The sequence below is a fragment of the Garra rufa genome, chromosome 8 (genome assembly GCF_049309525.1).
Source record: "Garra rufa chromosome 8, GarRuf1.0, whole genome shotgun sequence".
Taxonomy (NCBI): domain Eukaryota; kingdom Metazoa; phylum Chordata; class Actinopteri; order Cypriniformes; family Cyprinidae; genus Garra; species Garra rufa.
Window position 1 is genome coordinate 50,507,894 of NC_133368.1, and position 27,845 is coordinate 50,535,738.

Sequence of the window (27,845 nt, forward strand, 5' to 3'; positions counted from 1 at the left end):
GTTGGTGTTTTTCCACTTAAACAGCCAGAATCGATTCTATACGCAATATCAAAGTGTTTTATAGAAACGTTTTTTTTTTTTTTTTTTTTTATCTATTGAACTAGTAGCTACTTCATAGAAAGGTGGTGGATTATGTGAATCTTTGTGTAAATAAGGTGAGTGCTGAGTTCTCTCTGCTGTACATGTGACTTCCGCATTCATATTTTCTTCTAAAGGATAAATATTTTGTTTTATTATTTTCTTTTGCAAAAATGAACATGATTTCATTGGTGTTTGGTGTTGTCTGTGGTTTATTTTAGCATTTGTTAACACACGACTAACATTGTGTATCTAAGTGAACGCTGTGTCTCATGATCCTGTTTCTCTCAGGATGCGTTCAGCTGAATTATTGTGTTTGTTTGTCATTTCCATTCAGAGTCAGTGCTGGAGATCAGATTCTGTTTCATCATGGATGACACACAAACATCCACAGATGAAGATTTTTCTCCAGGATGCAGGTACTTTGAATAAACACTATATTAAATCACATTGAATGATGGTAGATGGGAGTCTCCATTGTGTTTTGGTGTCTGGGAGGTTTTAAATTAAAATAATTTTATTAAAAAAAAAGCCTCCTCTTGAAGTGTTTTTGATGAAAATGCTTTACAAGAAAACCATGATCATCATAAAGAAGTAAATCTGTTTTGTTATAGTTCATTTCAGCAGAAGAGATCAGAAGCAGAGCTCAGCTGTGTGTCTATGAGGAGTGATTGGTCTATGGATCCTCCAATAGAGTTTAAGACTGTAGATACAAAGACTGATCTCAGGTACATTTTTATATAAATATTATCAAAGCATGCCATTTTATATGATCAAAATAGTGTACATAGTATGTAATACAATTAATGAAAAAATGCATTTTTTTTTATCTTTCACTGATATTTTAACATATATAGCATTACACAAAGAAACACATTTGTGAAAGCACTTAGTTGTATTTAACATCTTGTAATAAAGTAGTGTAAATTAAAGGATCATTAAGTGTTTTTTAAGTTATTGTTTAAATAATATATGAAAATATACTTTGTTAAATATGGTAATTCAAAGGATTCACTTTAATCTCTCTGTTATAGTTCATTTCAGCAGAAGAGATCAGAACCAGAGCTCAGCTGTGTGTCTATGAGGAGTAACATGTCTAAGGATCAAATAATACAGTTTAAGAGTGGAGATACAAAGACTAATGTCAGGTACATTTTTATATAAATGTTATTATAGCATGCTATTTTATACCATCAAAATAGTGTATACTGTATGTTCTACAATATATGAGATATTCTTCTTGTACATTGCTAAAAGTAATTATTTTTACCTTTATCTGATTGTAACATATAGTGTAACATAGAGATTTGTGAAATCACTCAGTTCTCAACATCTTTTGTTACATACATTTTAATAGTGGAGATACTAAAACTAATCTCAGGTATACTATTTCTCTAAAATATCCTCCTGACTACCAGGAATTTTTTTTTGTTGTTGAGATTTTTTTTTCTTTTCATGTCATTACATTGTTTAGAGTTTATATTTTATTTATATGTTATGCTATGTCCTCTGTAGAGGACATCAGGACTTAAAAAAAATCATTTTTTTTAAATAAAAAGACATGAATAGACATAAAAAGGCAAAAACAGTCCAATTTTTGTTTTAATCACAAACCAATATTTATTTTTCATACCAAACTTTATATAAAGATGATTCTCAACTATTTTTTAAAAGATATTTACAGAATGATTTAATAAACCATTTTTCTTCATGAAATGGCCATGAACAGGTTTTCCCATTATAAACAATGTATCTATAAACTGTGTATAATTAGCATATTAATTTGTTTTTGGGGCAATATATAATGAACAAATATGTGTAATACTGGGAGTAATAATTGGCAAGATTTTCATAATAATATCTAATATTTCATAGCAATATTGAAATATAATTTCTTTCCCTATTCACTTGTTGTGTTTCCCAAAATGTGTAATAAACATGTACCAAGTCCTGGTGTCCTCTACAGTGGACATGCATTAAATAAATATCCTGTTTCATAACAGAAAGTCATATTTTAATTTGAAACCCCATTACATTTTCCTGAGATGTTGTTTTATAGGAAACAAAGTGAAAATTATTAAGATTTAAATTATCATTACAAAATATTATCAAATTTCCATAAGGTTGTTACATTTGATCACTAAATTAATGTCAGCCATTTTTAAAGACCAAGGAGAGGGAGTGGTCATGGAGAAACGTCCAATCATTTAGTATCTCTGAAAAGCCCATCCAGACTTAAAACACTGACATATAAGGTCTCTACAGAGGACAAAACTCCATTGCTGGTAGTCAGGAGGATATTATTTGATTATGACACAATACATTAGCTTAACTTATTTAATGCAGTATTTGAATTTTACAGGCATGAAGTCTTCAACAGGTTTCGATCAAATCTGATGAAGAAATTTAGCCGTCTGTATGAGGGAACAGCGATGCAGGAAAACCCAACACTCCTGAATGAGATCTACACAGAGCTCTACATCACAGAGAGTGAGAGTGGAGAGATCAGTAATGAGCATGAGGTGAGACAGATTGAGACAAGATCCAGGAGAGCAGCAACAGAGGACACAGCCATCAAATGCAATGATATCTTTAGACCTTTACCTGGACAAGACAAAGCCATCAGAACTGTGCTGACAAAGGGAGTCGCTGGCATTGGAAAAACAGTCTCTGTGCAGAAGTTCATCCTGGACTGGGCTGAAGGGAAAGAGAATCAGGACGTCCAGCTCATATTTCCACTTCCTTTCAGAGAAATCAACTTGATGAAGGACAAAACACTCAGTCTTTCAGATCTTCTTCATGTCTTTTTCCCTGAAACTAAAGAAATGGAAATATCCAGTGATGGATATAAAGTGTTGTTCATTTTTGATGGCCTGGATGAGTGTCGTCTGTCTCTGGACTTCAAGAGCAAAGTGAAACTGTTTAATATATCTAAATCAGCCTCAGTGGATGTGCTGCTGATGAACCTCATTGTGGGGAATCTGCTTCCCTCTGCTCTCATCTGGATCACCTCCAGACCAGCAGCAGCTGATCTCATCCCCTCTGAGTGTGTCCATCGAGTGACAGAGGTACGAGGATTCAATGAGCCACAGAAGGAGGAATACTTCAGAAAGAAAATCAGTGAAGAGAGTCTGGCCGACAGGATCATCTCACACCTGAAGTCATCAAGGAGCCTCTACATCATGTGCCACATCCCAGTGTTCTGCTGGATCTCAGCCGCTGTTCTAGAGAAGATGATGAGTCGAGCAGAGAGTGAAGAGATTCCCAAGACTCTCACTCAAATGTACACACACTTCCTGATCCTTCAGACCAACATCAAACATGAGAAGGACTATGAGAAGAAGGTGACAGATGAAGACATGATCCTCAAACTGGGGAAAGTGGCTTTTCAGCAGCTTGTGAAAGGCAATCTGATCTTCTATGAGGAAGACCTGAGAGAGTGTGGCATTGATGTGACAGAAGCATCGGTGTACTCAGGATTGTGCACTCAGATCTTCAGAGAGGAGCTTGGTTTGTATCAGGGGAAAGTCTTCTGCTTTGTTCATCTGAGCATTCAGGAACATCTAGCAGCTCTATATGTGCACCTCTCCTGGACAAACCACAACAGCAATATAATTGACCAAATCACCAAACAGAGTTTACAGTCTAAAGTAAAGGACTGGTTTCAACCCAATACATCAAAACATGTTTCATTGTCTGAGCTTCATCAGAGAGCTGTGGATGAGGCTCTACAGAGTAAAAATGGACATCTAGATCTTTTCCTGCGGTTCCTTCTGGGTTTGTCAGTGGAGTCTCATCAGATTCTCCTACAAGGACTAATGAAACAGACAAGAAGCAGCTCTGACAGCAATTTGAAAACTGTTAAGTACATCAAGAAGAAGATCAGGACCACTGACTCTCCAGAGAAATCCATCAATCTGTTCCACTGTCTGAATGAACTGGGTGATCATTCACTAGTGGAGGAAATACAACAGTATCTAAAATCTGGAACAATAAAGAAAGCCAAACTTTCTTCATCTCAATGGTCAGCTTTAGTTTTTGTGTTGTTGACATCAGAGGAAGAGCTGGATGAGTTTGATATTAATCAATTTGTTTGTGGAAAAAACAAAATCATCAAACAGAAAGTCTTTCAGAAGCTGCTGCCTGTGATCAAAGAATCCAGATCAGTTCAGTAAGTATCACTGAGAGCAATTGCTTTACTGTTAAACATTAAGAAAATCAAAGTCAAAAGCCCATAAATCTTTAGTTAAGAGGTAGTTCGTCTTTTTCTTTTTCTAAGATACACAATTTTAGATACACTGACAATTAATTTGAGTAGAGAGAAATAGAAATCGAAATCGAAAACAAAAACTGTTTTATTATGTAGCTAGTCCGTAAAGATGCATTTCTCTCTAAATGCGCGTCCAACGAGGAGATGAGGAGGATAACTTCATCATCACTGACTCAAAAAACAGTAGTTTATAAATAAATAATTAAAATATCTCCTTCCTATTTCACAGTCATGGTATTTAGCCTACATTTGACAGTGTTTTGTGGCTAGCTTTAAACACGGAACCCTTCCAGATCGATATTGTTTATAAAAGGTTAAATGTATGATTCTGGAAACTAGAACTAAATTTAACAAGAAACGGTCAGGTCGGGAAGAAATTTATTCTAAGCGGGCAGCGGGCGAATAATATAGTTAATATATAGCGGGAGCGGGTGGATGCGGAATAAAACCTTGTGGGAGCGGGACTGGAAAAGCACTTTGTTATATCCTATAGACTATTTAGATACTTCATCATCAAGCAAAAAGTTATTCATAAGCAGGAGCAGTTTTATTATTATTATTTTCTTTTCTTTTTTTTTTCCTGATTAACTTTTATGAGACTGCATTGGAAATAGAAATGTCAATTTCTGTCTATTTATTTTTATTTTTTTCCTTAAAAATAAGTGAAGGGAAAGGGAAGAAACCCATGTAGATTTGGCCTAATGTCCATGTACATGTATGAATAAATTATTCAGGCTTGTCAATAATTAAAAATGACTAATGATAGTAATTTCATTAATTGTAATTTTAAACCACTGACATTGTGCAACAATGTAATATTCTTTCTTAAATAAGGCCCATGTTTTCATCATTCTGTGATATTTTAGATCTCAGTCAAACAATGATCCACCAGACATGTTGATTTGTGTTTTAAGTTTGTACTTTATTTTTAATAATGCTACACTGATCTGAGAGAGTGAATAGTGTGATTTCTTCTCTTCAGGTTGAGGAATTGTGGCATCTACAATTGCGATTGTGTTTCTCTAGCTTCAGCTCTGACACTAAACCCTTCACAACTGAGAGAACTGAATATGTCTGGGAGTAAAATAGGAGATTCTGGTGTCATGCTGCTGTTTGCTGTACTGGAGGATCCTGAAGATGTACTGTGGCAATTCTGGTAAGATCATATTTGACCATAAAACACAATATAAATGTATTTACAATGGTAAGTATATTTAAAGTGTTCAGCCTCTTTCTGCTGCTGTAAATTCAGCTGATTGAGCTGTACATGATTAAACACATGAGCAGGTCCTCAGTAACATGATACTGCAGAACTGAGAGTCACACTGAAATACACACTTTCACACACAATCAACATTTCAATCTAAAAACAGAGTTGAGCTTGACACAGTCAGTGGATTTTGAATGAGACTATTTTTTAAATAGTCAGGAGCACTATACTGCTATACTGTCATTACACAAACAAACTAATGTCTGTTTTCCGTTGCTTATCATGGGCATAGTCTTCAAACTTTTGATCAACCCTTGTATGTTTAAATAGCACAAATAATGTAGCCTACCATATTTTATATTGGGAAAAGTTTCAAAACAGTCAATCCACAGTAAAATGCACACAGCCTACATAAAGTAGCTGTGCCTTTTCACGAGCCGCTGTGACTTCCATAAAAATGTGACGTCTGATCTACTCAGTCACCGCCTTCAGTCACCACCCTGAGCACCAACCACCGTCCCACCCGTCTTTTGCCAAACCCCCTCCATTGCTAAGCAACAACAACACGAAAACAAGTCAAGAAAACGCTGTTCAGTCCATGGATGTCAGGAAACTACATCATTACACAGGCTTCTGAACAACATTCATATAAAAGAGCAGTGGAATGTCAGCTTTAGTCTCTTTCAAACAGCGATTCTGGAAAATACACGGATAATGTGTCCCATGATTTATTCTGGAATTGTTAGATTTGGTTCTTTCACACAGTGATTTTCCAGAATCTGTGTGTGCTTTACACACAACCTGTAAAGACATGTGACGTGTAATGCGACACGTACGTTGCACTAAACTGAAACTGCTGCACAATCTGTGCTTCAGCGCTGATAGTGAGGAACTCCCTGATCGCTGCTTCATTCCAGTTTGCACATATTTTTTTCGTCGTGAAGAGTTGCATGATAATGTGCATCATCCCTACAGCACAGCCTTTATGCCATTAGTTCTGGCTTTTGTTCACACAGCGCTCGTTCCGGGACTGATCCTAGCAATGTTACTAGGCTCCCAAACCGGGATCATTCCCAGAATCAGTCCCAGGACGTGTTTGCGTCCTGTTCACACGAAAGGCACTCTGCCAACTTTCCGGCAATTTTCCAGAATCAACACACAGTGTGAAAGGGCTTTACTAAAGCAATATTTACATAGCTTACTACAATCCATGTTTGAAAAAACAAAAAAACAAAAAAACAAAAAAACAAAAAACATTAATTACCATTCAGAAACATCCTGTTGAGTATCACCAAGCCACAGGATACATGACGGTTACCTATGGTTGGCCTGGCCGTGTGTCACTCAGAAAACAACAGGCCAATCAGAAGAGAAGCTCATGAATATTAATTAGATGGGCCAAAATCAACCTGTTTTTGACAGAGCCCCTAAAAGAGGAGCTGCAAAAATATACTGAGATGGTTTTTGGCACTTATACCGCAAATATATATTCTTAAGGACATCAACAGCTAAAATAAACCTCCAAAAAGGTGTACAATATGTGACCTTTGTTTAAGTGAGCAGCTAAGTTACAGTTCTTCAGACTGTGTTGTTGCGCTCCGCCATCTCACGGTATTAATTAAAAAAAAAAAAAACTTTGCGTGCCATAGTTTACACAGGACTGGTGGTGAATGTGCATTGATACACCTTTAATAAATATGTTATGTGGTTTATTTTGATAGGTTAACTGTTTTTGTGGTGTTAAGAGAAAGCACCTTAGCAACGCATTATTAGCATACAGTAAGAAAAAGACACAGTCTTTTTTTTCAGGTCACTTGCTGCAATGAATCACTATTTTTCTGCTCTAAACAAGTGAATTTTACCAAGATATGTTCAGAAATGATAGATAAGATGTTATAGAATGATAATGTACTGAAAACCTAATTTTGACAAAAATTGACATTTGACCTATTTCTCGAATTTCCTGAAAATGTCCCAGCGTAACATCCGACGAGTTTTCCCAGATTGTATCACATATACAATTGGTGCAATGAGATTGTATTATTTGTCCTACTGAATGACACTTTATGATGATGATTTATGATCATGTTTTGGATTTTGGATCTCAATCCATCAAACAAGTTGATTTGCTATAAGTTTGTACTTTCTCTTTACTATAATAAATTCACTCTTAAATTTATAAAGGTAAACGAGAGTGAGCAAATTTGAATTTGAGAACTTGTAACAGTAATATTCATATTTTTTAAAAGTTGACACTCAAAATTCTGATTTGAATAGCTAAATCTTTCAGTGTGTACACAGACAATAATCAATATATATACATATATACAATCAAACAGTTCTTTCTGGTCTTCAAATTTGATCGGCTGTGAAGCAAAAAGTACTTGAAAGCACTAAACATTAGGAAAACATTGTACATACTGTAATTTACATTTAGTAAATTATTATTATTATTATTATTATTTAGTAAATTATTATTATTTAGTTTGTCAGAAAGACTGAAGAATATCTATCATCCAGCAGATTTAATTTTGACTGCCAACTCTTGCTAATTTCTCTCCAGAATGGTGCCAGTTTTGGCGTTTTGTGATTAAACAAATTAAAAATGAAAATGGAAAAACTAATAATTTGTTAAAATTTAAACATAACTGTACATTGTTTTAGAAGGAGGACATCATTCCCTACAGTTTACTGTCACTGTAAATAAAGGAGGTCTGGGTCCAAGTGCAGGGGAAGATTTTTAATATAATTAAACAAACAAAACAAAACCAAAAGGCCAACACGGCACAACACAACTAGAAATAATACAAGAGAACAAAACAAGAACAGGATCATAAGCCAGGGAACTAAGAAACACAGAGTATACTGACAGAACTCAAGACACAGAAAACAATGCAGACTCACCAGCGTGGGGGGAAAGTGGGGATTATAAAGACTGTGATAATAGTGAACAGCTGGAACACACAAGTGTCAATCAGGACAGGTGAACAATCAGGGAAGTGCAGTGCAGGGAAGGGAAAACAGCGACCCCAGGAGGCTGAGGGAGAACCCGCAGCCCAGAGTCATGACAGTTTACACATTTACTCAAATTGTTACGCTGATAATACAATTTGTAAAATAAAAATGGCATTAAGTAGGGCAGTATTACCAAGGTCACTTTTTGTTTTTGTTTTTTCAAACACACACACAACTGCTCAATCAGCAGCATCCACAACTGAATGGAACAAAACGTGTTGAACTTGAAAATTGTTTTTGCATGAGTGCACTTGCTAAATAAGGGCAGATTGTAATACAATTGATCAAACATAAAACTTGTAAAGAAGCTGCAGTTTTATTACATCACTTGCTGGCCAGAGCCAGTTCTAGACATTTGGAGGCTCTAGGCAAAAACCTTTTGATTACAAAATTAATTTTAAAGTTTGTATATTTTTTACTTATATAATACCGTTCAAACATTTCGACACATTAATATTTTATTTAGCCCTTGTGCATTGTTCAAAAATGTATCAGATAAATATTTTTTTCTGAATTTTTTTTGCATACATCTGTTAATCAACCTCAGTCCTGATCAAAACTACTAAATGATTTTGACTTTTTAATTTCCAAGTTTATAGATGATGTCACTGATTTGGGAAAAAAACCCCCACAAAATTACTTATTTTCAATATAAAAGGTAATTGTGGACTGGATTTTTTTTTTTTTTTTTTTTTAATCTTTTTCACAGTCTTGGACATGTGAAAGATTAGTAACAACATTGGCTTTCATGCATTGTTAGTTTTTGTGCAGCATCAGATTTAAATTTTTTCCCCCTAATTTACTGTTCGTGGCTGTTTTTGCCCCATTGACTTTCATTATACCCGACATTTTTTGATTGCAAAGCCATGACACCATATAAGTGTTACGAGTCGTGCTGGACGGACGAGACGGGAAACGTGATACAAACAAACAACTACTTTAATATAAATCTTCAGGTGATTCAGGCAGGAACAATCAGAAACACAGAGAACATCCACACATGTAGAACAACACCAAAGACCAACAGTAAACTAAAGACAGACTTATAAAGGGTAACTGGTAACTACAGACAGGTGAAGGGGATGACGGTAATGAGGACTAAACCAAAGTAAACAGATCAAGAGGGGGAGACAACGGGAGAAACCAATGACATAAACAGACATGAACGTAACAATAATGATGCATTCTTGATTGTTTGTGGGTTTCCCTGTTGGGAAGAGGTAAAATTAGTCATTTTTACTGTTGATTATCAGTTTCTCACATTAACCCTTTAGATAGGCCTGTGCAAAAAAAGCTTAGCTTTATATGGAGTTCTATGGAGTATAACAGCATATTATAGTGTGTGCATGTGTGAGGGTGTGTGTGAGAGTGAGAGAGACCTTTGTGCACCTTGATATGTCTGATAAAATCAAAATAAGCACCTCAGCCAACTGATAATCAACAGTAAAAGTTTGCCCTCTGACCATCATGGCCTCCTAATTATCCCCATATACTGACTGGTTTTATCACTCTGTCTCCTCTCCACCAATAAGCTGGTGTGTGGTGGGCGTTCTGGCACACTATGGCTGTCATCGCGTAAATGTTCAAGAATGAATGGGATCCGTTCTGGTGCTTCACACATGTTTGAGCTTCTGTATTTAAAGTATTTGATGTGCACTTTTGTTTATTTATTATTATTATTATTATTATTTTATTTTACCAACTGAAACCAGGACACCCTCCCCCCCTCCACCACATGAAAACTGTTGACAACCTAAACCTCAAAAACATTGTGCAATTCTGAGTGGGCTGAACAAGCCACCTATAGGAAACAATCTTTCTCCTCTATATGCACCGGACACTTTCTTATAAACACTCCATGTTTCAAGGAAAACACTGCACAATTCAGAGTGTGCTATATAGGGGAGAGCGGGGCACAACCTAACACTTTTTGAATTTCGCGGTTTATGTAAATCCACTTGGGGTTCAGAGTACAATTTTTATCCACATTATTTTCACACTTGTCTAGTACAAATATATCGCTTTGTTCCATATTTAGAGTGTATATGTTTTTCGTTATTTACCTCAAAATAAAGGAAGTGAAACGTGACAACATGCCCCATAGATGGGGTACATTGTAACATCTGAGGGGCACGTTGTAACACGACCATATGACAGCTTAAAATGTTCTCTGATCGAATGAAAAAAATATACACAACAAACTAAAATATTTTGTCAGTAAAATACATGTGTTAACTTTTTCAAATGAAGTAATGACGTTTTTTTTTTTTTTTTATAAAAATGATCTAATTTTGGAGTTTGACAATGAACATATCCCAACAATGCTTTGAACGGCCCTGATCGCAACACACAGCTGTACAGTAGTTCAAAACAATGTGGACAAATAAATGAAACACATTTAGACATTCAGAAAAACACTCCCGTCCCTCCACACACCACTCTCATAGAACAAGACACACATAAACGAGCCAAAATGCTTTACATTTCTTGAAATAATAACATCTGAACATTAAACATTGATTGTCAGCCTTTATTCACCCGTTTCTTGAGATTTCTTATCAAAATCCTTAGAAGTAAATAGTGTAAATTGCACCGCTTATGTCATAGAATAGCATAGTTTAATGTTTAACAGCGGGGCATATTGTAACACAGTGTTACATCGTTCCCCAGCTGCGCGACTGGAGTTTCAAAACTGGTTAGTGTCTTCTGCTATCTAAACCGATAAATAACAAATTGGAGATTAAAATAATAGCAGTTTTGTCTAACTTTAAATGAATACTAAAAACAGAAATGAGAAGTTTACTTCAGCCAGAAATTTACTTTTACTATGGTAAAATAAATATTCAGCGATATCTTCAAAATGCTTATAATTTTGGTGACCTTTTTTCTCTGCATAGTGTTGCTATGGCAACTAGTAAATACCGTAAATTTGGTTATGCTAGCGTGTGTGGAAATATTTGAACCACGTGTGTTACAATTAACCCCGCGTTAGGTTGTGCCCCGCTCACCCCTACAGGTGAGTGGACTGGACAAACCACCTGTAGAAACACTCTTCTCTCAATATGCACCAGACACTTTCTTACAAACACTCCATGTTACAAGGACTCAACAAGATAACACAAATGTTTACTTGTGAATGTACCACAAGTCATATTGCACTACTTGCTTTTTAACCTTAAATACCTCTTTTGCAATTTTGCACAATATTGTACAGTATTATGTAAAGTACTTGTATAGTCTGTCTTAGGTTATGTGTATAGTCAACTATTTATAGTATATGTATAGTTACATTACCGCTTCAGAAAGTTAGCTATGGATGGGTTTAAAAAAATTGCTCTCACGTCTAGTGTTGTATGTTTATATTTAAGTAGTTTATATTTATATGTTTATATTTATTATATGTTTGAATGTTTATATTTAAGTAGCACCGTGGTCTACTTAAACAAAAACAAGACATTTCATTCCACTGTATGTTCACACATGTAGCGGAATGACAATAAAGCTTTTCACATCAGACCTTTGAATCTTTGTATAAACTAATCTGATCTGAGAGAGTGAAAAATATGTCTTTGTTCTCTACAGTTTGTATGATGCTCTTTTAGCAGTTCGCCCTTCAATTCTGGATCCATTATTTAATAAACAAATGCTCTCTGCTGTACTAGAGGATTCACACTGTAATCTACAGTTACTACGGTAAGATCATATGTTACACTGTAAAGTATTTGTAAAGTGAAAAACAACCCCCCCCCAAAAAAAAATAAATAAAATAAAAGATAAAAATAAAATTGAAAACAATGACAAGTCAGACAAAATATAAAAAGAATAAACAACTGAATTACACTGTTAATGCAGGCAGCAGAACTGAATGCACCCATTTAAGTAGTATCATAATAAAGAATCATTACTGGTTAAAAATGCAAATCCTTCAAAATCTCAGTGTCAATAAATTGACTTGTAGTAAAAATACATGCATATAAATTCATTCTGTTTTCAAAAAGTTTAATAAAGTCAAAATTGTAAATTGTAATCTCTTAAATACTTATAGACCTCTATTTTTTATTTATTTTTCAAATTTTAATGATATTGACAATATAAACTCAGCAAAAAAAGAAACGTCCTCTGACTTTCAACTGTTTTTACTTTCAGTAAACGTAATGTGTAAATATTTGTATGAACACTAAAAGAGTCAACACCATAAGATATATATAAAAAAATGTTTCACAGACATGTGACTAACAGAAATAGAATAGTGTGTCCCTGAATGAAGGGAGGCTCAAAATCAAAAGTACCAGTCAGTATCTGGTGTGGCCACCAGCTGCTTGAAGTACTGCAGTGCATCTCCTCCTCATGGACTGGACCAGATTTGTCAGTTCTTGCTGTGAGATGTTACCCCACTCTTCCACCAAGGCACTTGCAAGTTCCTGGACATTTCTGGGGGGAATGGCCCTAGCCCTCACCCTGCGATCCAACAGGTTGATCAGCTGTCCTTCCTGTCTCCCTGTAGTGCTGTCTTAGGCGTCTCACAGTGCGGACATGGCAATTTATTGCCCTAGCCACATCAGCAGTCCTCATGCCTCCCTGCAGCATGCCTAATGCACGTTCACGCAGATGAGCAGGGACCCTGGCCATCTTTCTTTGGGTGTTTTTCACAGTCGGTAGACAAATCTCTTTAGTGTCCTGCGTTTAGAACTGTGACCTTAAATGCCTACTTTCTGTAAGCTGCTAAGGTCTTAACGACCATTCCACAGGTGCATGTTAATTAATTGATTATGGTTAATTGAACCTGCATGTAAAACATTGTTTAAATCCTTTACAATGAAGATCTGTAAAGTTATTTGGATTGTTTACAACATTATTGTTGAACTACACAATCCTGAAAAAGGGACGTTTCTTTTTTTGCTGAGTTTAAGTTGTCAGACATAATTGAACGCATGTCCAACTGAATAAGGGACAGAGTGTCTGTTGTGCAGCACTTTGCCAAAAATAAAAGTGGTTAAATTTTCATGATAACATTTTAAAACATTAATTAAAATCTTGTGATATAGATATACATGAGGCATATAGCCAGGGGTGCACATAAGTGGTCTGCATATGCGACCAAAATAAGAAAATGCACTGTGTAAATAAGTTCAGAGCACGCATTTGCGTACCGACATGATTGCAGCTGTTAATGTACAATTACCATTTTAGACTGACATACTTTAATACTGCATAAGATTTCTATTCGAACTCAAAGCATTATTATAGGCTATTCGCTGACGCTTTCAAAGCATGACATTTTATTCACTGACGCTCTTCACTGAATGCTTTTTAATCAGGTGTGCGTATACTGAAGGCTGTCTGCACCCACGCCAGCTGGCAACACTGGTCCACGGACCATTCGTATTATGTACTTTGCAACCCGCCAAAATAAAAGCTTAATAATTTAGATTTGAAAATGATGAAAAAATCACATACAATTAAATATTATCCTTTTATTTTTAAGTTTACTATAAAATAATTGTATTTTTTTTAATACTCCCTTTAAAAAAACATTATTCTACTACCACATGTTATTATTTTATTTTTTAAAAAAAAAAGAGTTATATTTAATAGGTCACACTTTGTGTAAAGTGAGGACCAAACTAAATCTTCAGGTACTTTTATGACAACCAGACTAAAAAAACATATGTGCACCCCTGCTTATAGCTTTATTTGTTAATTGTTTTTTTTATAACATTTATTTATTCAAATACTTCAGTACTTTCATTAAAATGGTATGTTGCATTAAAGTCACTTTGAGGACTATCTGAAACAAGCCAATTAGAAAAGTTTACAAACCTAATAGACACCAGATAAGTGGGAAAGTAATGACAGTGGACTTTTTTATTTTCATGTTCTGAATATTTTCCTGTCATTCCTGGATTCCTGTCACACTTTTGATGTTCCCAGTCAAAAATGTCTAGACTCCAAACAACTGCTTCTAAATCTCTCATTATGCTATATTATCACCAAATAGTGGATTCCATTTTTTGTCAACTTGTTTTCTTTCATTTAGGACTGGTTTTGTGTTTCTATTTGCATCTAATTAATTGTAGGCCTAATTTATCCGAAAGTAGGTACCTAGTTTTTGAGTGAAAAAAATCTTTTACAAATAACTTTCACGATTTAAACAAAAAATTATGTAAACAAAAGTTACACTGTTTATCAAACTAGTCTGTTTCAATGTTTAATCAGGAAGTTTGCTTTTAAATGCTTTTATTTTGTACAAAATTGCAAAAGGTCACACTGACCGATCAAAAATGACCTGACCCGGAACACCACAAATGTGACTTTTTGCAATTTTGTACAAAATAAAAGCAAACTTCCTGATTAAACATTAAACATTAAAGCACACTAGTGTTTATTTTTTGTTTAATATTGTGAAAATTATTCATAAAAATTAAATTTTTCACTCAAAAAACAAGGTACCTACTCTCAGATGAATAAGGCCTACGATTAATCAGATCCAAATAGAAACACAAAACCAGTCCTAAATGAAAGTTGACAAAACATACTTGGTGATAATATAGCATAATGAGAGATTCATAAGCAATTGTTTGGAGCCCGGTCATTTTTGACCAGGAACACCACAAGTGTGACTAGGTGAAATAAAAACCCACTAAAAATAATGAAAATTTAAAAAAAAATTAAGAGAAGTCATAAATCTCATAAATCCAATGCGATAACGTTAACTAGTATTTTCTTGAAAAAGAATATATTTTCCGGATCAATTTGACACGAACACAACCAGTTAACAGGCCTACAATTGAAATTGTATGTGTCCTCGCAATTTCACAATGCAGCTCAAGTTGTTCCCAAACTCAAAACTCTATCTTCATAAGACAGACAATATAGATAAAATATTAACAGTGCAATGTCGAAATATTATTTATATTTCTCGAATAAGATGTTTTATGATCATGTTTTGTGCTCTTGGACATATTACATCTCAGTCCAATGATCCATCACACATTGATTTGTATTTTCTCTTTACTAAAGGATTTACTCTTAAACTGATCTGATCTAAGAGAGTAAAGTGTGTCATTGTTCTCTACAGGTTGAGTGATTGTGGCATCACAGATGAAGGTTGTGTTACTCTGGCTTTAGTTTTGAGATCAAACCTCTCACACCTGAGACACCTGAATCTGTCTAGGAATAAAATTGGAGATTTGGGTGTGGAGTGTCTCTGTGCTGGACTGGAGGATCCTCACTGTAAACTGGAGGAACTGTGGTAAGTTCTTTTTTTGCATAGTTTCATGTATTTGTCCTCAGTAAGATGTGTCCTTTAATGTAAATTGTAAGACCAAAGCTTGTAAATCGAACCAAGATGGTGGTATGGTCAGATACAGCAGCTACTCTGGGTCATAAAGACCATTTTTTTGTCAGGTTGTCTTGTCTCCTTGTCCTCAAAACCAGCACAAAAACATCAGAAAACAGCACTGCACCATTTCTATGATTGCGAGAGTCTTCTGGAAATCGGTAGTGCATGTGAATAAACTTGACTTAATTCGACTCTGTCAGTCTACAAAGCGTGAGTGTTACGGCCTATAGCCATTTTAAAGCTCGTTAAATTATATCATTACAAAAATGACACAGGCCGAACATATAAAAGAGTCACAACGTCTGGTGTGAATTTCGAGACGCCTCCATTTATTCTTAAATGAACAAAAATCCAATCAAACATTCAAATAACAAACAAGAATTCAAAAAGGATGTTTACCAAGCTAAATCAAGCAAATCAACAAAAGAAATAATATCAGTTAACGGGTAGTAGCACTAAGGAACAGAACGCCTGACTCCACCTGTTCTCGGAGTAAAGTTCTTACCTGACTCCCGCATAGAAAATAAAACAGGTGAATCTTCCGGACAGCTGCTTCCCTCGCTCAGATCTTACTAACTAAACACAAAACGTGCGCTAACAAACAAATACGCTACCCGCTACTGATAACGAAACAAAGGATTACATCTTAAATAACAAAGTTACAAATTAAACCCAAACATAAAACAAAACATAGCCCCCAAAGAGGCGAAGGGAAAAAGGCGCCCTCGAGAACAATAGAGCCGAAAGAGAGAGCCACGCCATTGTCGCCTCGCAGCCTATTTATCTGGAATCCCCGATGACGTCACGCAACTCTCGAGGAATAGGGACTCCCCCTCAACGCCACCTAGGGACTCAGACACAAATGTCACACAGAGACACATAACACCCTCACCCTTAAGTGAATAAATTGTAGGAATACAAATGGTCTTACCTGAATTTTTCAACAACAATTTATTCTTATTAGACACGCGATAAAGCGTCAGCAATGACATTATCTTTACCCCGAATGTGCCGAATATCCAATTCGAATGTCTGTAAAAACAGACTCCAACGCATTAAACGTTGGTTGTTGTTTTTCATTCGATTCAAAAAAACTAAAGGGTTATGGTCTGTGTAAACGATCAACGGATACGTGACAGAACCCACGTAGACATCAAAATGTTGGAGAGCAAGGACAAGTGCGAGTGCCTCTTTCTCAATTGTGGAGTAGCGTTGCTGATGTTTATTAAATTTCCGAGAGAAATAGCAAACGGGATGCTCAACACCAATTTGATCACATTGAAGGAGCACAGCTCCTGCACCCGTGTCACTTGCATCAACAGAAAGCAAAAACGGAAGGCGAAAATCAGGAGCAGAAAGAATTGGATAATTAGTCAAAAGCGCTTTAATCTTTTCGAAACTCGTTTGACACGATTCTGTCCACTTAAATGGTACCTTAGGGCTTAGGAGATCAGTTAAAGGAGAGGCAACAACAGAAAAATTTTTACAGAAATTTCTGTAGTACCCAACCATTCCAAGGAATCGACGCAATTCACGGCGAGTAGTAGGCACAGGGAAATGGGTGATAGCCTCCACCTTAGACTCAACAGGCCGAACTTGCCCGCCCCCGACAATCTTTCCCAAATATGTCACCGTAGCTCGTCCAAAATCGCATTTCGCCAAGTTGACCGTAAGATTAGCAAGAGACAAACGATTAAACAGGGTATCAAGCTGTTCAATGTGTTCCGACCAGGACGCACTATAAACAACTAGGTCATCCAAATACGCCTCCACATTATGCATGCCTTCGATAACACAGTTTACCAACCTCTGAAATGTGGCTGGAGAGTTTCGTAAACCAAAAGCCATTACTGTATAATTAAGGAAACGGTCAGGTGTAACGAACGCAGAGATCTCTTTTGCGCGTTCCGTCAAAGGCACCTGCCAATAACCTTTGAGCAGGTCTATTTTTGTTACGAAAGCAGCGTTTCCGACACGATCCACGCAGTCTTCCATGCGAGGCAAAGGATAACTGTCTGATTTCGTAATGGCATTAACGCGTCTAAAATCGGTACAAAAACGAAATGTGCCATCAGATTTTTTTACCAGCAAACAGGGTGAGCTCCAGGAGCTAAAGCTGGGCTCAGCGATGTTATTTTCAAGCATAAAGGTTACCTCTTTTTGCAGCTGAGCACGCTTTTCGGGACTCACCCTATATGCATGTTGTTTTATAGGCAATGAGTCGCCAACATCGATATCATGTTCGACCAGTGAAGTACGAGAAGGAACATCAGAAAATAGGTTACCATAAGTCTGAATGACATTTATCACATCAGCGCGTTCGGTAACAGTCAAATGGGAAAGAAACGAATCAAGATCATGAATTATCTCTGAATTTTTCAACCTTCCTGCCACCAACTCTGTAGAGGGAAAATCAACATCATCCTCCTCTAGTGTAGTCAAAACAGCGGCACTATCAGAAACAACAGGGGACAATGGACAGGTCGAAGGTTCAGCACTGGACAGCTCCTGCTTTGTGATCACCGAAGAATCTGTAGGTGAGACAATTAACACAGCCGACTTTTTCCCAGACGAATCTGGTTGCCTCTCAAAGTACGGCTTAAGCATGTTAATATGACACAGACGAGTTTTTTTCTTTCTATCTGCTGTCAATAACACATAGTCAAGCTCACTCACCTTCTCTTTCACCTGATAAGGACCGTAATAACGAGCCTGTAGTGTAGATCCAGGTACTGGCAACAGCACTAACACTTTATCACCAGGAGAAAAAGTACAAAGTTTAGCACCACGATCAAAACGTTTTTTCATTCGTTGTTGCGACACCTTCAAGTTCTCTTTGGCCAACTCACATGCACGGTGCAATTTCAAACGAAACTCGGAAACATAGTCAAGGACATTGCTTGAACTCAGTTCGCTAGACCAGTGATCTTTGATCATTTTCAGTGGGCCACGAACAGTGTGTCCAAACACCAGCTCGGCTGGGCTGAAGCCCAAAGACTCCTGTACTACCTCCCTCACTGCAAACATGACCATAGGTACTCCTTCATCCCAGTCTTTCTGGAATTCCAGACAAAATGCACGAAGCATTGATTTTAAAGTCTGGTGGAACCTCTCCAAGGTTCCTTGACTTTCTGGATGATAGCAACTAGAAGTACTATGTTGGATATGCAACTGATCCAGAGTCTGCTTAAAAACACGTGACATAAAATTCGTACCTTGATCTGACTGGATAGTACGCGGAAGGCCAAACAATGAGAAGAACTTGATAAGTGATTTCACGATCACTGGTGCAGTAATTTTCCGCAAAGGAATTGCCTCCGGAAAACGTGTAGATGTACACATTATTGTTAGTAAATACTGATTTCCGGACTTCGTACGAGGCAAGGGACCGACACAGTCAATCATCACACGCTCAAATGGTTCACCAATAGCTGGAATTGGATATAACGGAGCAGGTGGAATAGTTTGGTTCGGTTTTCCAATTTTTTTGACATACATGACAGCTTCGGCAGTAATTTGCTACATCGCTTTTTAAGCCCGGCCAAAAAAAATGTCGGAGCACACGATCGTATGTTTTGTTTACTCCTAAATGACCGGCAAACAAACCGTCATGTGCAAGTCTCAGGATTTCAAAACGATATGAGGAGGGAACTACTACCTGCTTAATAATTTGCCATTCATCAGCAGCAGATGAATTTGATGGTCTCCACTTCCTCATCAACACACCATCTTCAACAAAGTATCCTTGTGATACACATTCGAGTTGCTCAACAGGAACAACAGTTTCGAAGAGGGACGACATTTTCTCATCTTTCCTCTGTTCAGCAATAAGCTGTTCGCGTGACAGAGACAGTTAATTAAGCACCATAAAATGTTCATCTTGATTCTTGACGGCGATGTCCAAACCATCAATAGAGTTTGAACACTTCACTTCCCCAGAATCTGAATTAGAAAGGAACGTATCATTCAAATCAAATTTCCACTCATCGTCCGGCTTACGAAAGCTTTTATCTTTCAGTCTCTGTGACATAGCGCGAGTAACAGCGCACGAAGGAAATACCTCCGGGTATTTCTGAGCTAATTCATCAGGAGTAACGCAGGGAAGAGGAACGTTAGTTACCTCAGGGCTAGCAAAAACTTTTCCTCCCGCTAAGTCATTCCCTAAAATAAAAGTGACATCTCGAACGGGAAGACACGGTCGCACTCCAACAACAACGCGGCCGCTAATAAGGGAGGACTCAATTTCAATTTCGTGCAAAGGCACATTCACGAAGCCCATCTCAAATCCCTGTACTAAGACACTTGAACCAATAGAGCTATCCTCAGACAGCGGTAATATTCCTTCCAGAATAAAACTCTGCGCAGCTCCTGTGTCACGAAGTATCCTGACTGATTTTCGCGAATTCGAATTACCAGCCAAAGATACAAATCCGTTCATTATAAACGGCACATACCCCTGTTCTTCACACACGTCAGCTTGCGAAGCTAACAACTCTAATCCTTCTACCTGTGGCGAGGACGTCATCAATAAACCTACTGGTTTAGGGACACTATTTTTCTTTTTGAGTGCATTGCACTCTGCAATAAGATGTCCATGTTTCTTACAATAGAAACAAACAGGTGAGGACACAGGCTTAGAACTATCCACTTTATCCGCGGACAAAGTGCGCTCAAAGTGACGTTTTGAGAACCGACGACTACTACTAGCAGATGAAGATTTCTGCGCAATATTAAACACGTTCTTATGTGTCAGAACATATTCATCAGCTAGAGCAGCAGCAGCAGAACATTTGAGAACCTTTTGCTCATTTAGATAGGTTGCAACGCGTTCTGGTAAGCAGTTTTTAAATTCTTCTAAAAGAATTAGTTCACGGAGCTCTTCATAAGTTTTTACTTTTAAAGAAGCACACCACCGATCAAACATTGATTCCTTCTCGCGAACGAATTCAACGTAGGTCTCATCATCAGTTTTTCGATAATTACGAAATTTTTGGCGGTAGGCCTCAGGAACCAGTTCATAAATTCTAAGAACGGCAGCTTTTACTTGTTCATAATCAAGAGACTCTTCCACTGACAAAGAAGAATAAGCTTCCTGGGCTTTCCCCACAAGAACACACTGCAACAACATGGGCCAAAATGTTTTCGGCCATTTAAGATTGCTAGCAACACGTTCAAAAAGAGCAAAAAATTGATCTACCTCTTGTTCTCGAAAAGGAGGAACCATACGTATATTACGACTCACGTCGAAATCAGAAGCATCCGTTACACCCCTTTCACGAGCTCTCAATTCGATTTCTTTGAGACGGCAAGCTTGTTCCATCTCAAGCTTTTTTAGTTCAAGCTCATGTTTCTCACGCTCTCTCTGTCTCTCTTTCTCACGCTCCCATTCTTCTCGTTCTTTTAACAACGCTCTATCATGCTCTTTAGCTTGTAACTCTAATTTCCTAACTTGCAAAACAAGATCTTCTGAACTACCCTCACCAGGTTCAGGAAAGTCCTCCAATTTTTCCTCATCACCGAAGATACCTTGTTTATGCAACGAATTAACAAGCAAAACCTGCAGTTCACGTTTAGATAACGTATTACGAAAACTAACCTTATAATGGGAAGCAATTTTCATAAGATCAACCCGGTTAATTTGGAACAATTCCGCTTGCGTCGGTTTCGCAATAAAATCCGTTAAATCAAACATGATAGACATCTAGAGTTACAACGAAAAGGAAACTATGAGCAAAAATTCACACCAATCGAATGTGACTCAAAGTTTACTAAGAAACGAATTAAAGTGTGAACAGATCAAAAAGATCACACAAAGTCACACCAAAATCAATCTCGGACGAGCCTCCAAATATGTTACGGCCTATAGCCATTTTAAAGCTCGTTAAATTATATCATTACAAAAATGACACAGGCCGAACATATAAAAGAGTCACAACGTCTGGTGTGAATTTCGAGACGCCTCCATTTATTCTTAAATGAACAAAAATCCAATCAAACATTCAAATAACAAACAAGAATTCAAAAAGGATGTTTACCAAGCTAAATCAAGCAAATCAACAAAAGAAATAATATCAGTTAACGGGTAGTAGCACTAAGGAACAGAACGCCTGACTCCACCTGTTCTCGGAGTAAAGTTCTTACCTGACTCCCGCATAGAAAATAAAACAGGTGAATCTTCCGGACAGCTGCTTCCCTCGCTCAGATCTTACTAACTAAACACAAAACGTGCGCTAACAAACAAATACGCTACCCGCTACTGATAACGAAACAAAGGATTACATCTTAAATAACAAAGTTACAAATTAAACCCAAACATAAAACAAAACATAGCCCCCAAAGAGGCGAAGGGAAAAAGGCGCCCTCGAGAACAATAGAGCCGAAAGAGAGAGCCACGCCATTGTCGCCTCGCAGCCTATTTATCTGGAATCCCCGATGACGTCACGCAACTCTCGAGGAATAGGGACTCCCCCTCAACGCCACCTAGGGACTCAGACACAAATGTCACACAGAGACACATAACAGTGAGTGTCACATTTCACGTCTGTTTTTGATCTTTGGTTTTTCCCATTGTCTCCCCCTGTCATTTTGTGATCATTTGGTTTAGTCCTCGTTTGTATAATCACCGTCACCTATGTTTAATTATGAGTTACCCTTTATAAGTCTGTCTTTGAGTTCAGTGTATTGTCGGTCCTTAATGTGGTATACGTGTGAGAAGATCTCTGTGTTCCTGCCTGTTCCTGCCTTGTTCCTCTTGAAGATTAATATTAAATATAGTTGTTTGTTTGAATATTGTCTATCGTCTCGTCTCGTCCTGCATGCATCATAACAGTGAGACAAAGGAGTGCTGCATGTTTGTTTTTTTGGTAACACTTCATAATAACGTTCCGTTATAACTCTTTTATAAGTGATTAGTTAATGATGAAATAATCATTTACAAAACAGTCACAAATGATTAATAAGTGATATGCTAACAATTTGTGTATGTTTTGTTAATTCATTTACAAGTCATTTACATGTTAATTTACAAATAATTAGTTAATGATGAACTAATTATTTACAAAACATGACTATGTGTTTATAAATCATTAATAAGTGATATGTTCATTTTATTGTAAGTAATATGCTAACGATTTACCAAACTGTCTTAAATTATCTTAAAAAATGGCACTTCATGAAATAATCAAACAAATCCTTAGTAAATGGTTAAAAAGTTAATAGTTAACCCCTTAACTGTCAGCCCCATTTTTTTAAAATAGGCGTGAAAGTGCACTATCCAAACTTAAATTGTTGCAATTCATGAACACTTTGGGATACATATCGAAGGTAGGTCTCTTTATAAAGAAAACAATCAGCAGATTATTGCAGAAGCGGTATTTAAAAAAATAAAATAAAGTATTAACAAATTACAGAACTTTAAATTTACTGTAAAGAAAATACACTGTACAATTTTTACTATATTTTATATAAAATACATATTTTACATAACAGGTTTTATGCTAAAATTGATATCAATTTAAAGCCTTACATATAAATAAGTTATTCCAAATTTGAAGTTGATATGAAAAAAAGAGGTTCTTGTGAAAGGTTGTTTAGGGCGTTATAAAATACAAAATAACCCTATATAATTGATAAACTACATGGTGCAAAGTGCATAAGTACATGATGAATAAGTGCAGAGTATAGTGTGTCATTTGGGATGCAGCTCATGTTTGCCAAAGAAGATATCTTTACCCTCACCAGTCAGCCCTTACATTGCAGAACACACTACAAAGTATTCAAAAGCTGTTGTGTAAATGCATGAATAAATAATTTAAAAATCTTTTTGCATCCCCTAATCTAAAGTGTAAACAATTCATCATTTGTAAATGTGTTACACATCATTTGTAGATCTTGCAAATGAACTGGTGTTTATAAGGCATTTACAAATCTTTCTGGTAAGATAGATCTTTAATTAAAGAAATAAACAGACACAACAAAAAGCCAACACGGCCAGAACACAACTTAAACTCAAAAGAACAAAACAAGAACAAGGTCTAGAGCCGGGATCACGAACACAAAGACAGGATTCACAAAACATATAATGCAACCAGAATGATGAGTGGGAAATGAGAGTTCTTATAGTACGGATAATTGTGAACAGGTGTGGGTTGATAGTGCTAATGACAATAGACAGGTGAATACAATCAGGGAAGTGCAGTGCAAGAGGAAGGGGAAACAGCGACGTCAGGTGGCTGAGGGAAACCCCACAGCCCAGATCATGACAGCTTAAGCTTGAATTTCACAGGGTTCAAGGCAGCTCTTCTATGGCTCAATTCGATACTCATATCAGGGAAAATATGGACTTGTGCGCCTCAATGTAAGCTCACCACGCTTCCTGGAGGCTTGGAGAATCTTGGTCTTAACAGAGAAGTCGTGCAGGCGAACGATCATTGTTTTTTGCCTGTTGCCGGCATGAACCAACACCACTGATTGAAGATCAGGTAAATCCTCACCTAGCACCTCTGAAAAGTATCCAGAAAGGAAGTCAGTCTCAGTGTCTTCAAGTATGACAGTTATCCACAGGTTTTGGTGATGACTCCTATTCTCAAGGATTTATTGTTGGTCTTGCTTCTGTATTTGGTCTTTCAAAGTTGAAACTGTGGTTTTCATTGTTTCAAGCGAGTCATGGTGAGAATTGAGCATTGTTTCCATTTTCTCCGTAGTGTCATACATTTTGGTCTTGACCTCCAATCCAGTCTCAGAGTGAAAGCTTGCCATCTGACTGTGAGAGGATATCAGTTCAGTTTTAACTAGTCGAAGAAGTGTATTGTCCTCTGGAGCCAAAGATAGCTCCGCGTGGCTATATTTGTGTCGCAGCGGCCTCCATCCTAGCTTGCTATAGGTTGGGGCTGTTGAGCCATGTCTGTCTTAACATTCACGTCATGCTTGTTATTTTTAAACAAATTGATTAACCATAGATGTAGGGTATTAGTAGAGACAAAGATATCCCTTTTTAAAGTATGCTTGAATGTATTCATGAAAATAAAATGAAAATGAGTGAGAGCATAAACGAAACGTGACTATCTCCTCATCTTGCTGCTGGAAGTCCCCCTTCCTGTAGGTGTTTAGAAGCAAGTGACTGTTTCTCCAGACAGATCCATCCTTAAATCACTGGAACAATATCTCACATTCAGCTCTGTGTTTCTGTTCAGTCTTAAAGCACATGGCAGTTTCAAACAGCACCAATGGATCATCAACATGCATAAATCTCATTCTGTCAGCAGCAGTATGTGACAACTACAGACACTTCAACTACAATTCACACTGTCATTGTTCTCTACAGGTTGAGTTATTGTGGTGTCACAGATGAAGGTTGTGCTGCTCTGGCTTCAGCTCTGAGATCAAACCCCTCACACCTGACAGAACTGAGTCTGTCTGGGAATAAACTAGGAGAATCAGGAGTGAGGTTACTCTCTGATCTGAAAGATGATCCACTTTATAAACTGGAGACATTCACCTATTGTGAGTAAATTATTATTTCAATCTTTTAAAATGGCCAAAGCTTAGAAACAGGCCTCATATGTGTGTAACTGGAAAATTTAAAATAATAATTCAGCTCCACTTTAGTCTCTGTACTTTAAACTGTGTTTAATTCTGTGATGATTTATGAATATGCAAATATTTCATTCATCTATATATTAATCTCTTCCAGTATGTCTGTGTGTAAGTGATAAAGAGAGACTTGTTGATCATTCACTATTATTAATCTAAGATCAGTTGTTCATTCATATCTCTGGCTGTAATATGAATATACTGTGTTTTTCTGAAATGGATCTGCTGATGTAATGTGACAGCAGTAATGTCTCATACTCATATGTGTGTTTTATTGTAGGACTCAATATGTAGACGTCAGTCCAGTTTCCTCCGGATCAGCTGATGGTGAATAAGGAACCACTACAGAGATGTCACGGTCACAAAATCAGACACTGAAGACACAAACTGCTGTGTCACGAACAGCTTCAAGACTTGGGCTAAAGATCCAAACACAGTTTTAATGAGAGTAATCCACAATCATAATCCAAATAGCAGACAAACAATCCAAACAACAGAGTCCAAACAGGAAACCAGGCACAAGATCAAAACCAGAGAGAGCGCTCAGAAATGCAGCATAACACAAAAAAAAGCTTTTAAAATGAGAGACTAAAAACACAGGGAAACGGCTGGTGTGAATATTCGCTACAATATTTAATTTAATTTTAATTTAAAGTGGACTTTTTTTTTTTTTTTAATTTGCATTGATGTTACACCTAGGGACACTAACACATGCGTGTTATGGATCAAGCAGTGCCAGAATCTCCAGCAGGACCTAACTGAGGATAGCTGAGCTTGTGTGTGAAGTTGTGAATTTTAAACATCCAAAAGAAGAAATTTTAACTGGAAGGGTGGATATTTAAGTAGAAATGGAAAGAAAGATATTTGTTCTATGAGGTCAATTCAGATCGGCATGTTTAATGACAATCCATGATTGTGATAAAAGTTTGCATTATAAACTGCACTGTGAGATACACTGGTCACTCAGGATAAAATAAGTAAATGTTACTTATCATCTACAACAATATTGAAATTGTTTTAATGATGTGCAAGGTGACAATAGCCCCTTTCACACATTTAATCTTTACTGGTAAATTACCAGTAAATTACCATTAGTAGATTATGTATGAATAAGGACCTGTTCAAAAATACCGGTGAATTCATTCCAGCAATTTACCAGCAAGGGTAGTTGTAACATTACCAGTAAATTGCCGGAATGATTCAGTGTGGGAACGCAGAATGAAGATTGTAGAATGGGCTGACAAAGTCCAAATTGGCCAATCATACCGTTATTATGGAGATGATAGTATTACTCTGAGCTGTTTACAAAGTTCCACTGCTTTTTAAATTCATTTATCTATGTAAATATGCGTTTTATGGATATCTTTGACAATTGTGCCTCGTCTTGCAGCTCTTCCAAGTGTTGTGCTTGAGAACCAGCCTTCTTTCTCATTTATCAGCGCTGCGGCTCTGCAGTTGAATAAGAGTTTATAAGAACAAAACTGCATTCTGTTTGATCATCCCCTTATGCCTGTCACTCATACTTTGTAATAAATAGTGAAACTAAAGGGCTTTTGCTGACATCACAGAATTTACCAGCATTTTAATGCTGATGTTTGAAAGGTTTCTTACCATTAAAAAGCCAGAACGCCATTGCCTGTGTGAACAGTGTATGTAATTCTGTAAAATGTAATTCTGCAAAAGAACAAAAACACGTCTTAAGAGTCTTTCATTGCAGGATGTCTTATTGTGATATCAAATTATTCAAATTATATTTCCCTCAAAACATTGATTCCCTACAATTAGTTATTTCCAAACATGTTCAAAAGAATCAAAACCACAACAAAACACATCGAAATGACAAAACTGATCAAACATTTCCAAATCATACTTGCATTGATTAGATCCTACTGTGACAAGGACGAGCCCCCATTTGTTATGCCTTGTGGCTCAAAAGAGGCGTAACAAAAACAGGGACACACGAGAAAGCCAGAGGTAGAATACAAAGTTTATTAACAAAATTAAACTAAAGCAAACAAACAAAGAATCTGTGATGTAAAGTAAAATTAATGCATGGAAGTGTAATGTAGTGTAGCAGTGTTGGATGTACAAAAAAAAAAAAAAAAAAAAAAAAACAAGCTTAAAGGAATAGAAACAGCTAAGTCAGCTATCTTGTGGCCATTCATCTTGCTTCTTTTAAAAGGCCCAAAAGGAAGACAATAACAGGTAGTGGAACTACCAAAATACAATCACTTGGGAGGGCAGAGCCAACCATACAAACTGACTGGAGGAAAACCTCACATAAGATGAACAAACACATTTACAAAACAATGTAGAAGAAATGGGGCGTCAAGTTTGTT

At 36.8% G+C, this 27,845-nt stretch overlaps 1 protein-coding gene across 1 annotated transcript; it reads left to right on the plus strand.

Moving 5' to 3' along the window:
* The first annotated feature begins 426 nt into the window (after positions 1-426).
* Positions 427-27,028, plus strand: LOC141340402 (NACHT, LRR and PYD domains-containing protein 3-like). The gene is made up of 8 exons (XM_073845355.1): positions 427-497; positions 693-806; positions 1,113-1,226; positions 2,441-4,249; positions 5,331-5,504; positions 15,652-15,825; positions 25,238-25,416; positions 25,787-27,028. Coding segments are annotated over exons 1-8 (2,616 nt in total). The 5' UTR covers positions 427-447; the 3' UTR covers positions 25,789-27,028.
* Positions 27,029-27,845: the final 817 nt, after the last annotated feature.

What these genes read in the sequence shown, in the direction of transcription:
- LOC141340402 (XM_073845355.1), top strand. Translation starts at nt 448, where the DNA reads ATGGATGACACACAAACATCCACAGATGAAGATTTTTCTCCAGGATGC. An exon ending in GATACAAAGACTGATCTCAG is followed by an intron (nt 807 to 1,112) that starts GTACATTTTTAT and finishes TCTCTGTTATAG; the next exon opens with TTCATTTCAGCAGAAGAGAT. An exon ending in GATGTACTGTGGCAATTCTG is followed by an intron (nt 5,505 to 15,651) that starts GTAAGATCATAT and finishes TGTTCTCTACAG; the next exon opens with GTTGAGTGATTGTGGCATCA.